General features: G+C 36.1%; 1 protein-coding gene across 1 annotated transcript; it reads left to right on the top strand.

The window, feature by feature from the left end:
- Positions 1-4034: 4034 nt before the first annotated feature.
- LOC143402157 (uncharacterized) lies at positions 4035-14726 on the top strand. The gene is made up of 5 exons (XM_076859592.1): positions 4035-4142; positions 4416-4563; positions 9646-9734; positions 10028-10178; positions 13174-14726. The coding sequence occupies exons 1-5, from the start codon at positions 4035-4037 to the stop codon at positions 14724-14726; spliced, it is 2049 nt and encodes a 682-aa protein (XP_076715707.1).
- Positions 14727-15023: the final 297 nt, after the last annotated feature.

Raw genomic sequence — 15023 nt, 5'->3', positions numbered from 1 at the left:
ATTGTGTCCAACAACAACTAAAAGATAAGTATATTTTAAAAAAAGAAGGACTTACTTTAAACCAGTTTAATAATCTAGTGAGATAAATTTATTTACACTATTTGTTCTTGGTTAAACCCAACTGTTGTTAAGTTTTCTAAAATAATTAATATTGAAATTTTGCCAGGAGTCCATGTCAAGTTTTTCAGCCTGTTAATTATACTGTTCACTTTTTTTTTTTTTTAACTTTTTGAAAATTTGGATATTTGATAGTCTTGGGAATCTGTTCCACTCCTCAGAAATGGCCTTCAGAGGGTCCTCTGGCCAATCTGATTTTAGGACTCTTCAGGCTAGGCATGAAGACCTGAACTCATTTAAGGCAAGTATCTTCCTCATATTATTATTTGTCCTACATTCCCAATTTGAAAGTTATGATTATTGGTGGAGAAATAAAAGCTTATGTGGTATTAAGTAATTTTATAGGTCCCATGGCCATTATTAAAATTACCAAGTACTCTTTCAGGGGCTTTTGGAAATATAGCAAATATGTCAGGCAGACCAAGGAATACTCAACACCTAGATTAAGACATAAAATATTACAATTACAATTAAATTAAATTCTTTGGGTGTCCCTTCCCAATTCCTACCTCCTTCTTTCCCAGATTTACTGTTATCCTGATTTTGATGTTATTATTCCCATCCATGTTTGTATTTTTTTTAGTACATACATGGGTAGCCACAAATATCATAATGTGTAATTTTTGTATTTTACAAATTCTGTACAATTAGTTTCCTTCCATACATATTTTTTAATCTTGAAAGACTTGATTTGATTTGGGTTCAATATTTTTGGCAAAAATTGGGTATATTGTGTATTTTGTAATCAACTTTGTGGTTTCAAGATTTATCTTTTTTTTTTTTAAATACATATACATGTTTTAGTTGTAGGTGGACACAATACCTTTATTTTATTTTTATGTGGTGCTGAGGATTGAACCTAGGGCCTCATGTGTGCCAGGCAAGTGCTCTATCACTGAGCCACAGCCTCAGACCCTCAAGATTTATCTTTAATGAAAAAAGTAGTTCTAACTCATTTTTAACTGCCATAATCTTTTCCATTTTTTTCTTAATACTCTTATTATTTAAACTCAACTAAGAACTTTAGCAAGTATTTGCTTTTTTTTTGGTCTTTTTAAAAAAATATTTTTAGTAGTAGATGGACACAATACCTTCATTTTATTTATTTTTATATGTGCTATGGCTCAAACTCAGTACCTCCCACCTCCCACATGCCAGGCAAGTGCTCTACCATTGAGCTAACAGCTCCAGCCTTTTTTTTTTTTTTTTTTTTTGGTCTTTGATTTGATATAGATTCAATTATGCTTATATTCATTGTGAGTTTTTTTTTTTTTTTTTTTGGTAGTGCTGGGGATTGAATCCAGGGCTTTGAGCATGCTAGGCAAGCACTCTACCTACTGAACTATTTTCCCCATCTGGTTATTGTTGTGGTGTTTTTTTTTTTTTTTTTTTTTTTTTTTAATAATTGTTTTCTTGGAATGTCTTCTTCTAAAGGATAATTTCCCAGAACTTTATGGTAGAAAGTTAGGTTATTTATTTAATTAATTTACTTTTTGGTGCTGAGCATTGAACTCAAGGCTTCAACATGTGCTAGGCAAAAACTCTACCCCTGAGTCACCTAGCCACATTTCTCATCTAACGTAGGAAAGAAAAATCCAAAAAGCATTTGCTATGTAGAGTTTAAATGTATATAACTAAGGATAAAAGCCAATCTTAAAAGCTTACATACTGTGTGACTTCAGTTACATTACATTCTGGAAAAGGCACACTAAGGAGACAATGAAAAGGTCAGTGGTTGCCAGGGGTTGGGCAACAGAGGATGAATAGGCACAGCACAGAGGATTTTTAGGGCATTGAAAACACTTTGTATGATACTATAATAGTGGTTACTTATTATTATACATTTGTTCAAACTCAGAGAATGTTTAAACCAAAAGTGAACTTTTATGTAAACCATCGATTTTGGGTGATAATGATATGTCAATGCAGGCTGCTCACTTGTAAAAAATGTACCACTCTGGTTGGAGATGTTCATAGTGATAGGCTGGCCTGTGCATGTATGGCAATAAAGGGTTCATGGGAAATCTCTCTGTGCCTTTAGCTCAATTTTTCGGTGAACCTAAAACTGCTTTAAAATATACCATTTATTAAAAATATTTACCACTGCCTCAAACTTTGAAATATATCTTTTGGGCTTACTCTTACTACTTATGTGTATTGAATATTTTCCGTTCAAATTTCTTCTGCTAAACATTATATCGAGGGGCTGGGGATGTGGCTTGCCTGGCATGCGTGCGACCCGGGTTCGAACCTCAGCACCACATACAAACAAAATGTAGTGTCCGCCAAAAACTAAAAAATAAATATTAAAATTCTCTCTCTTAAAAAAAAAAAACATTATATTGAACTATAACATAATAAAGATATATTATTGAAAAATAACAGAAATACATTTTGGAAAATAGGATACATTAAAATGTTTGTGACTCTTCATAATTTTAAAAAGTATAACGTTTAAATATAGGTGACACAGCTACTGAGAAGAGGCAAATGCCGATATCAGTCAAAACTGCTTTGCAGTAATTTTATTTTCAGACTCATATTTAAGTTCATCCATTCAACAAGCACTACAGTAACTGTTCTAAAGGTTTGAAATTCATGAGTGGACAAAACAGTTCAAATCTAATTTTAACAGTTCAACCACTAATTTGATTAACTAGTGCTTCCATTTTATTTATCTTTTCTCCTCGTACACTGAAGAAGATAAACATCATATTCAACCTGATCTGTACCCCAAACATGGCGAGTTTTCCCAACAAACTAAGCTGTGATTCAGACAACAGTTTCAGGGTCTACAGGGACGAATCAAAGAGAAGAGTCCGCCACAGGTCCTAGAAGGGCAAGAGGCAGGTTACCATGGAGACCACGGAGTGGAAAGGCTTTGAGCCAAGGTAGTATGGGAGCTGGGGTGGGGTCCGGGTTTCTTTTATTTCACTTGGAAGTGTGGGGGGCCTTTGGACTCCCTCGGGCCGATTGCCTGGAAGTCCGGTCTTGAAAAACCAGCGGAAAACACGAGGCTTCAGGGCAGGTGTGGGACTATGGTGAAGAGCGGCTCGCCCGGCTCGCCAGCCCTGCGGCTGCGGGTGAGATGAGGCGGGGTGCGGTGTCGCGGGTTCCGCCTGCCGACGCATCTTTTTCGTTTCCATTCTCTTCTGTTTTTCTCTCTTCCATTTGCTTCTCTTTTTAAAAGGCATCCTTTAATATTAAACGTTTTTTTAAAAAAAAATTAAAAATTTATTTGGCAAACACTTGAATATAGCGCGCTTATTTCTGGGTCAGGTCTTGTGCTTTTATAATTGTATGAATGAATTTAATTCTTAAAAATCCAGTGTGTGTGTGGGAGAGGTATCTGTCATTACCCTGGTTTTTACATGCGCACACTTAAACCTAGAGAAGGTAATAAACTTGCCTATGGTGAAAATGCTGGTAAACTGAGGTTAAGTAAACCTATGCGGGCTGGTGCCACCACTCTGCGTTCTTAGTCACAATACTAATCCGCCAGCACCAATCCCCAAATTCTGATTAGAACTGTACTTTTCTTCATTTTAGCCAATATCTTTTCCTTTTGGACCGCTCTAGTCATTTGTGTCTTTAATTATTGATGTGGTACTTTTCTTCTGATATTTTCTCATAAAAGATAATAATGTGAAATGCAGAGCAGAGCCTCTGAACTTTCCTGGTGTTGAAAGTCATACTGCCGATGGACACAAAATGCAGTGTAGTTCCTGCTCCCTGGTTCAAGATGTCAGCTACTCTTTTTTTTTTTTTTTTTTTGGTGGTTCTGGGGATCAAACCCCAGGGCTTTGTGCATGTATGAATGAATTATATCCCCAGCCTGAAACCATTTATTTTTTTGATCAGTGTTCACAAGGGGTTTGGCTCACTTGAGGAGCCCTTTCTTCTTGAGAAGGACCAGGATGTCTTCCCTGGAAAGACAGGATTGGATGCGGGTACAGGATTCTCTTACCAGAGAGGAGGTCATAGGAATGAGAGGAGATGGAGAACAAGATCTGAATGGAGAACAGGTAAGAGGAGGCAGTGTCTCTACTGACCAGGGGAGAGAAACAATCAAATTATGTCTTTCTTCAGGGATAAAGGAAGTAGGGGCAAATGTTCTCTGTTGAGATTTTCCCATAACCTCTTTGTTTTGACTATATTGATTCAACTTTCTAGTTGAATGCTTTTGTAGGAAAGAATATGAATCTTCTTATAAGATGAAATAAAAATTTTATTTCCCTTTTCTCTGCAGTCCATTTAATCCTATATTTCTTCCTTTTTGATAACATTTCTACATCTAGACTCTATCCAGTGCCCAGGAAGGGAAGAATGTAGCACATGAGAAGATTTTGGCATCAGCCTTGGATTCACCAGTTATCCAGCATTGGCCTGGGGTTATCCAACCTGAAAATATCATCCCTATTTCTTGGGTTCTACAAGAAAAGACAGGTGGGGAGCTAGCAGGCATGCTTCTGTTTATGGGAGAGAGTTGTTGCAGTTCAGTGGAAATGAGCTATGGCATGGTACCAAAGGATGATATAAATAACTGATTTCTAGATGTTACACACATTAGAATTTTAAAAATAAAACTAAGCAAACATTGGCCTGAAAGTGACTAAAAGCTACTCCTTAGATGTTTCTGAGGCAGTCTCACCCTGCTTTGGCTCTGGAGACTGGCCACCTTATTTCCTAAGGCAGGGAGTTGGCAATTTCCAGCCTACAGATCAAATGGAACCAACCACTTCTTTTTGTATGGCCCCTGAATTAAGAGTGTATTTTATGTTTTTAATGGTTGGAAAAAAGCCACCACAGAATTATAATATTTTAAGACATTGAAAATTATGAAACTTCTAATTTCAGTGTCCATACATTTTACTGGAATGCAGCTGTGCTTTTTTTTTTTTTGTTTACATATTGCTTTAATGCTATAATAACAGAATTGAATTATATGGTGGGCTTATCTGATCAGTTTAGGCAGGGATCCCTTGCTTAGGACCCAACCTAAGGGGGTTGTTTTACTTCTATCCTCATAGGACTTCTTATTGTCAGAATTCTTTCAGAGAATTAGACTAAGAGAAATTTTAGTTGGATAATTATAATTTTTTAGAATAGTAAATAAATGATCTACACCCAATGTTTTTTTTAAAGATAAAATAGTAACATGTGTAATAAAATTAAATGTATTACCAAACATTTGATGAAATTCAAAAGCTCCAAACTGTTGATGCAATTGAATATGTTCTGTAGGCCATCATCTGGTGGACCTTTGGACTAATTAGGACTCACATATCCAAGAGAGGAGACACCAGCTTTCAGTTAAATAACTTTTCTCGTCTTGTATACTTGAAGCAGATGATAAACAATTTATCCATTTATTTATTCATTCACTTAATTCATATGTTCATTTGTAGAGCACTTACTGAGTGTATTTGAAGTGTCAGATAACTATATGGGCAGTAAAGATGCAAAATTGAAGGCTATTTGGTTCCTGCCCTAAAGAAATTTTAGTCTGGTTGGGAAAACTGAAGAAAATTTGGGAAAACAGAAGAAAATCTGTGACAACAGTCCACTGTGAAAGAAACATGTACAGGATGCTGTGGGACTGGGGATAGAAAGAATAGATGGTCTTTGTGGCTGAGTATGGATATAGGGTACATAAGAGAGAATGGTTCATAGCTTGGATAACTAAATAGATAGAAATGTGCTATTCACTAAGTTTGGCAACATAGATTGAGGTAATGATCAGTTTGAATCTAAAGATGAATTTGCAAAGATGAACATGCAAAGATGTCCATGTATTCAATTCCTGAGTTTTAGTTTAGTAAAGTTATTTGGATTAGAAAAATGGATTTGAGAATCATCTGCTTAAGTTGAAGCTGCTAATGTAAATGAAGTAATGTAGGGAGAAATTGTTGAGTGAGAATGGCAGAGGGGCAAGGATGGATACCTTAAATTCACTTAAGTTTAAGAGGTGAGTAGAAGAAAAGCTACTGTTGAAGAAGACTAAGTAGGAAAACAGAGAAGTAGAAGGAACTTTAAAAAAAATTCTTGTTACAGTTCTTTTTTCTCAAATACAAATTGCGATTTCAAACTGTACCTTAGTTAAGATCATTATGTGAAACTAAATGTCAATAAATATAAAATGCCTAATTAAGTCTTATACATAACAGTAACTAAATACATGCATTTGTGATTACAGAAAATTTAGTCTATGTTAATCTCCCCACCAGTTTGTATTCTTCAGATTAGTAATAATTGTTTCTTCTGAATTTTCATTTTGCAAATACCCAGAGTCTGCTGTTAAGACCACTTCAGTTCTAGTTTTGTTTTATAAAACTTTTTATTATTGAGACTGGTATTATTTTTATTAAAAGAATACATTTAAAGACTGCAAAACAAACCTGTGAGCTTCCATAGTCTGTGCAATACAAGGAGCCATGTCTAGATATAACTGTAATGTGGGACAACCATCTGGTATTTAGGGCTTTTCCTTGTGGTAGAAGACTTGAGTATTCTATTGTTGCCACTCTATGCATCTTTTCTTTTCTTCTTTTGTTTTCTTTCTGTGGAGTAGAAAGGAGAGCTGGGGAGATGCTGGTCAAACAAAGGAGCCTACAGCATTATAGGAAAACCTTAGGTACAAGAAAAATTGAAATGCTCAATCCCTGTAGCCATTAATGAAGCAAGAGCAGGTCAGGGTGAACTGCTTCAGGCCAGGGTGCTCTTGCAGGTGACAGATGTGTATGCTGTGGATCCTTAAGACCCTGAGCTTTGAATTCAGTCAGAATTTCATTATCATAGTGGTGTTGCTACTTCCCCTTAACTAAGTTAACTAAAGTAATTGGACTCAGTTTCTCTTTGGAAATAAATTTGCCAAGATTTACCCCATTGTGATATTGTAGTAATTAAATGATATATTTGCAATAACTTCTACGTTTCCTAGCACATATGCCTCGATCTAGATGTCCATTTCCTATGTGAGATGAAATAATGTTGAAAATAAATATTAATATACTTTAAAAAAATTCTTGTTTAGTTGTAGATGGACACAATACCTCTATTTTATTTTTTTTCATGTGTTGCTGAGGTTTGAATCTAGTGCCTCACACATGCTCGGCAAATGCTCTATCACTGATCCCCAGCCCCAACCCAGAAAAGTAGAAGGAACTTTATGAAACAGCAAGAAAGAAGTCAGAAGGAAGAAGGAAGAGAATGGTCCATGGTGACATATATCACAGAGGTCAAAGAAGGGTGACATTGTACTGGTGGTAGATGAGGTTCTACAAAAGTGTTTGAAGAAGGAGCCCAAAATGTGATTACTGAGTTTGATGCCTTCACTTTGAGAATATTATTATTCAGACCTGAAGAGAGGCTAGATAGATGGTAAATTAGAGTTCAGGATTTGTGAAGATGTGAATTTGGAAATGAAAGTGTGGACTAATGTTAGTGTTTGAATGGGTTTCTAAGTTCCAGAGATAGGAAAATGATTGATTGTGGACCAGTGGACTAACTAACACCTGATGATAGGTGCCAGCTGTGTTAGTCACCTTTTTGTCACTGTGACAAAATATCTGAGAAAATAAATTTAGAAGAGAAAATATTTATCTTGGCTTACAAGATTCAGAAGTTTCAATCCATAGTCACTGGCTATCATTGATTCTGGGCCTGTGGTGAGGTAGAACATCATAACAGGCAGGATATGGTAGAGCAAAACTTATTTTATGGCAGTAAGAGAGAAGGAAAGGGTGAGGGAGAAGGAAGAGGGGAAGAAGGAAGAAGAAAGAAGAGAGAGAAAAGGGCCAGGAACTTCCAGGCTGTGCCCCCACTGACCTACTTCCTCTAAATAGACTCTACCTCCTACAATTTCTACTGCTTCCCAATAGTCCATTCAATTAGGAACCCATCAGTGGATTAATCTGTTAATGAAATCAGAACCTTCATGATGCAGTCACTTTCCCAAAACCTCTGAATATTGCTACTTAGGGGACCAAGGCTTCAACACATGAACCTTGGGGGGATATTCCAGATTTAAACTATAACAGTGACAGTGAAGTACAAAACAACTAATAAGTGACTTTTAAGGGTTCAGAATGAGCTAGCCATACCAAAATGATGGTGGGGGAAAAAAGGAAGTTCTTCAAGAAAGCAATTGAGGTTTTAAATTCTGTAAGGCTTTTTGAATAGTGCATGATCCTATTACATACTACTTGGTATCTCTTCAAATTTTAATAGAAGAGGTTATGCCACAGTAGATGTAGAGAGGAAAATATCTGATTAGAAAAGCAAAGGAAGGAGATTGATGAATTCTAGGATGCAGATAATTCTAGGAGTTTGGTTTATGAAGTCTGAATTTTTATAATGGACACTGTCAAAGATCATAGCCAGATATAAGTTAAAGGGGTGAAAATGTTTTATTCAGTAATTACTGACAGTAGGGGAAAGGGCTGAACTCCATTCTGACTTGGGTGTTTAAGTGTGTGTGGGGTGTAAAGGGGATCAGTGGAGCTAGAAAAATGAAAAACACAAAGGATTAGTCACTGTAAATAAGATTAGGTCAGCTGTTTTTCAGCTGGTACCATCAAAGTTAGAATTCTGGCCTTATAATGTAGTATAGGAGACACAGGAAACTCATTCATTTTTTATTTTTTAATTCTTTTGTGGTGCTGGGGATTGAACCCAGAGCCTTGTGCATGCAAGGCAAGCACTCTACCAATTGACTTATATCACTAGCCCAGCTTATCCCTGTTGATGATAACAGTAGGAAGGAATGGCTCTCTGGTCCTTGAGAGATACTTCTGAGTTGCAAGAGATAAAATTTTAAATCTTTTTGTGGTAAATGCCCTAAGGGATGTTGGCACCTATCACCAGGTTTTAGCTAGAATAAATAGTAAATTATCCTGGCAGTGTTGAGTTTTCTCAGGCAGACATTTTAGTAGGGAGACAGGGTCATCATAGAGACATACCTTCTGTTGCTGGAAGCTATGCTAGAGTTTGGTCAATAATTTTATGCAGGGGTTTGGGTAACGACCTTAGTGCTGAGAATTCTGTAGTTCTCAGAAGCAGTCACTTGTAAAAAAAAAAGTAGTGGCCATCTGGCTAGTGAGCTCTTTGCTTGAGGGCTACTCCAGGAGAGCATACTTTTTTTCTGCTTTCTCAGAGGAGATGTACGGTGAATTGTGTGTGCGGAGGGATATAGAAAGTAGAGGGTTAGGGTATGGGTAGAAGAGGAAAGGCTTGTTACAGATGGCAGGAGGACTATGGACAAAGCCTTAGAGGAAAAGCCTTAAGCATATATGTGAGGGTTGGTGATCATTTTAGCTTGTAAATGCAGATTGAATGCTCTGATGAAAAATGGGGTAAGAAATTACCAGAGAAGCAAACTGAGTTGAGAGTATCAGTGGAGTTTTAGTTTTAGTTTTTAGAACACATTTGAATAGGGTTCCTGGATTCAAAGGAAATTTATTGGCAAGAGGGACTTTTATTGAACAATTGGTCCATATTGACTACACTGATTACTTTCATTCCTCTCAGTGTCTTCCACCCCTGAATCTGCCTTAGATCATGAGAACTGCCAGGAAGACAGAGCACAGGAAGAAGTGCCATTGGTCAGCAATCCCCAGGTGAGTTTTGGTTTCCTTTCTTCTGGAGAGTATTATTCTCTGAATAAACCAGTTATAATTTATACCTTCAATCAAAGTGGTCTTTGACCATATAGCTCTAAAATTTAGATGTTTAATCCTCACTTAAAGAAGGTTTATTTGATTGTTTAAGCCTGCCTTTTGATTTTATACCAGTCCCTTTACTGTTTTCTCTATTGTCTCCTGCCACTCCTTTCATAATCTTAATGAAAGTGATAGCATTTTAACAAAATCTCCTTGTTTATTTTATGAAGTCATTATGGGATTATTCCCAGGACAGCAAGTATTTGTTGTTTCAGAAGCTGGTGATGTTTGAGGACATAGCTGTGTACTTTACCCAGAAGGAATGGATGTGTTTAATTCCTGCTCAGAGGGACCTCTATAGGAATGTGATGCTGGAGAATTATCAGAATTTGCTTTCTCTAGGTAAAGAATTTTATTCACTTACTTTGGTTCTGCTTTACTTTTTCAACTCATCCAGAAAGAATTTTGTTTTCTTCAGTGAAAAGTGGATAGTCGAGTTATATGTGTCTTTGCCTTTCAGGGACAGGAAACTGATTCTCTGATTTGGTTTCCTTCTGCCTTGTGATATGTTTGTATACTTTTTTGTTGTAGGGTGGTTTGTTGGGGATATTATGTATCCAGAAAAGTAACATATAAGTTATAAACGTGCAGTTTGCTGAATTTTCAGAGTAAAAACTCTCCCATATAGTCACCCCACATTAAGAAATACAACTTTGTCTGAACTTAAGAAGCATGTCCCTTTGTGTCTGCTTCAGATAGTACTTCTACTCTACCTTCCTACCTCCACTTAAGTAAACAATTTTACTGACTTCTAACATGATTGATTAATTTTGCCTGTTTTTGAATTTTAGATAAATAGAATTAAACAACATGTCATCTTTTGGGTTTTGCTTCTTACATTCAACATTATATTTCTAAGATTTATTAATTTGTTGCCAGAGATTGAAGTTACTCATTCTCATTACTTATATTATTCCATTGTGTGAACATTTTACTGTAAAGAGACATTTGAGTTATTTTTAGATTTGATTCTTACAGTGCTGCTGTGAATATGGCTTTTATTGAAAATATACATGTATTTTTGTTGTTTATAACTAGGAATGAAATTGTAGGGTCATAACATAAGCCAGACAAAGTAGTTGTACATATTTATATCCCAGCAGCAATATTAATGCTTGGTACTGTCTTTTCATTTTAGCCATATGTTGGATGTATAATGGTATTGTGTGTGTTTTATTTGCATTTCACTGAGTAATTAAGTTGATCACTTTTTATTTAGATTTGTTTTATTGAATACCTATTTTGCCATGTTTATAATTAGTTTCTGTCCTTTTTTTTTCTTGATTTGTAGAGTTATTTATATGTTTTGATGCTCTGAGGACATTTTTAGTCCATCTATTACTTTACTTCCAGCTTTTCTATCTCCTCTGATCTTTATTGACCTCTTAACTGCCTGTAAGTTTAGGATTAGGCTTTGGAGTAGTTTTATTTTACTTTCTAGGTAATTGTATCTTGTTATCCCCTTTCAAGGAGCACTTCAATTTCCCAAACCTGTTGTGATCTCCCAGCTTGAACAAGGTCAGGAGTCGTATATTCCTGATCCACAGGGAGCTGGGTTAAGAGTGGCCCCAAGAAGCTCCTGCGTAGGTATGTGAACCATAAAGAATCTGAGAGTTTCTACCTTATCTTTTCCTTTGTCTTCCCAGTTATATCTTTCATTTAAAATCTTTAATAGGAAAAAACCAAAAAACCTACACCCTGATTTCAACCTGTATCTTTAAAAGTATATGAATCCCTTGCATCCTGGCTGACTGTATTTTTTTTACCACTTTAGATAAAACTTTATAATCTCCATTTTGTTCATACTCTTAACCTACAATTCTTACTGTAATGGGATCTTCAATTCAGTCTTCTTTGATATTCTCCAGCTTTGCTTTCAAAAACATATTTGGCCTATTATAAATTATTTTTCTGAGTGACATCTAAGGACCACTTACATATGAAACAATAGGAATGCTTATCGACAAGATATTACCTGGGGCAAGCTAGAATCTGTGCTTTTATGAGCTTCCAATATAATTGCCCATTAAAGTTTGAAAAACATTATTCTAAACTATGAGCTTCTTGGAGAGGCTGTAATCATCATCAGAACATATGCTGTATAATTCATGTTTAATAAATGTTTATTGTAGGAACACAGAAGAAGCCCATAGGTATACTAGTTTCTTAATCTAGGTGTGAGGGCAATGATTAGAATTTATGGATATGATCATTGCAGTGACATTGTCCTTATGTTAAGGATAAACCTATTTTGGATTTTGATGAAAAGATTATTCATGGACATAAAATAGGTAAAGTTTATGGTAAAAAAAGTTAGATAAAATAGATACATGACCCAATTATCTGAAAGTTAATAAAATAGCATATATAACTATTTAGTTAATACAGGGTAGCAAAATACTTTCTAAGAGAATTAAAAAACAACTCAGTTCTGGTTTGACCAGAGTTGAATCAGAGTTAATCAGGGGAGGTTTTCTGTAGGAAGGGAGTTTAGTGATTTTCTGTAGGAGAGAAGTTTTGAATTATATTTTGAAAGAAAATACTGAAAATAATCTAATAGCTTGAAGAGATTGTGTTCAAAGTGAGATATGTAACATTAGGGTAGGTTGAACTGATTTGTTGAATTTTATTTCATCCTGAGTCCTTATGGTGGTATCATTTGAGATATAACCTATAATTTTAGCTCTACTAAATTTGGAGGGTACTCTGAAGGTGTAAATCCCTAATTTTTATAAGCTTAGATTTTTCCATTCATCATTTTGCCTATATGTGGGTGTGTGTATGTGTATGTATATGCAGCACAGGTTGTGAATATGATGAATATGGAATATGTATCTACACACATACACATATATATTTGCTATTACTTACATGTATATGTAAATTAGAAATATATATATATATATATATATATATATGTATATATATATAATTTTTTTTTTTTTTTTTTGTGGTAATGGGGATTGAACTCAGGTCCTTATACATGCTATGCAGGCATCTACCACTGAGCTACATCTCCAGCCCTTTTTAAACATTTTATTTTATTTTGAGATGGGTCTCACTAAATTGCCCACGCTAGTCTTGCCATCATCCTACCTCAGCTTCCTGATTATAGGTATGTGCCACTGTGCCTGGCCTGACCCAGTATTTTTAAAAATTAATTTTTTCTCGATTCTTTCCCCATAGATTTAAACAATATTTTGGTTTGAAATGTTTTATCACAACTTATCGTACTTTTTCCACATAATCAATCTTTTATTTATTTATTTATTGCTACAGCTACACAAGTGCAATAAACAAGTGACCCCCCCCCCTTTCCTTTTTTTTTTTTTTAAAGATCCAGGTGTTAGAACCAAGATTGGGGATGAAAAATCAACTGAAAAACTTGAAAAACTAATGTTTGAAAATAAGGAGGCACACTGGGTCATGAAAAGTACCCAGAAGAATCAGTGTGGAAAATCCATAGGAGAAACACTGAAAAATAAGAATGAAAATTCTAGGAAGGTGAATGACAAAGCTAAGAAAATTATGATGGATGTGTCAGAACTAAAAGGTAAAGATCTAAAGGAAAGTTTGACTGAAAACTTGGAATATGTCATATGTAAGAGAGTTCCTAATGGGTGTAGTTTCTGTGAATGTAGCAGAGGTTGTGAAAATACCTGTTGGCAGTCAGACCTTATTCTTCATGAGGAAATGCATGTCAAAGAGAAAGCTTGTGAATGTGATGAATGTGGAAAAGGTTTCAGGGTGTCCTCAGCTCTTACCTTACATAAAAGAATCCACAGTGGTGAGAAGCCTTACACATGTGATGACTGTGGGAAAGCCTTCAGCCAGAGCTCTGCCCTAACTCAACATAAAAGAATCCACAGTGGGGAGAGACCATATATGTGTGACCAGTGCCACAAAGCCTTCAATGGGAGCTCAGATCTTATTAAACACAAGAGAATTCACACTGGAGAGAAACCTTATGAATGTGGGGACTGTGGGAAGTCCTTTAGGAATATCTCGGCCCTCACTGAACATCACCGAATCCATACTGGAGAGAAACCTTTCGAATGTAATGAATGCTGGAAGGCCTTCAGTAGCAGGTCAGCACTTTCTCAGCATAAAGGGATTCACAATGGAGGGAAGCCCTATGAATGCAGTGACTGTGGGAAAACCTTCAAGACAAGGAATTGTCTTACCATGCATCAGAAAATTCACACTGGGGAGAAGCCTTATGAATGTAGTGAATGTGGCAAGGCCTTCCAGTTTAGGCACTGCCTTACCATGCATCAGAGGATCCACACTGGAGAGAAACCCTATGAATGTACAGAGTGTGGGAAGGCCTTTAGTGGTAGTTCAGACCTTACCAAACACAAGAGAATTCACACTGGAGAAAAGCCTTACCAGTGTGCTGAGTGTGGGAAGGCTTTCAGTTGCAGCTCTGACCTTACCAAACATAAAATAATTCACACTGGGGAGAAACCATATAGTTGTAATCAGTGTGGAAAGGCCTTTGGTGGGAAGTCAGACCTTACCAAACATAAACGAATCCACACTGGGGAGAAGCCTTATGAATGTCAAGAATGTGGAAAAGCCTTCAGTTATAGCTCAGGCCTTAGACACCACAAGAAAGTCCATAATGGGGAGAAACCCTTTGAATGTAATGAGTGTGGGAAGACCTTTCATCAAAGCTCAGAACTCAATGTACACAAAAGACTCCACACGGGAGAAAAACCATATAAATGTGAAAAGTGTGGGAAAACTTTCAGGGTGAGCTCAGATCTCAATGGGCATAAAATAAGAAAGCATACTAAGGAGAAATCCCCTGAGTTTGCAGATGAAAAATCATTGAGTCCAATATGCTTTCCTCAACCTTATGCACATCTACCTCCTTGCAGCAGTTGATACCAAGGAGACCTTACTTTTTGGAGATATAACCCTGATTAATATTGTATCTTGCCTATTGTTATTCTCATTGCTCTTACCTTACCCTACTTTTTCCCCATAGCTTTTAATAACTAATAATATATTTTATTTATGCTATTTATTTGTATGTATATTATCTTACTACTTTGATAGAGTATAAACTCCATGCAGGCAGGAAACCTTATCTTTTGTTAACTGATGTATTATTATTCTAAGCCACTAGAATCTTGCCTGATAAATGGCAGGAGGTTGTGGGGGGTGAAGTGGAGTGGGAGA

This window comes from Callospermophilus lateralis, chromosome 6 (genome assembly GCF_048772815.1).
Source record: "Callospermophilus lateralis isolate mCalLat2 chromosome 6, mCalLat2.hap1, whole genome shotgun sequence".
Lineage (NCBI taxonomy): Eukaryota > Metazoa > Chordata > Mammalia > Rodentia > Sciuridae > Callospermophilus > Callospermophilus lateralis.
Note: the sequence above shows the minus strand (reverse complement) of the source record. Positions and strands in the feature narration are given on the sequence as shown.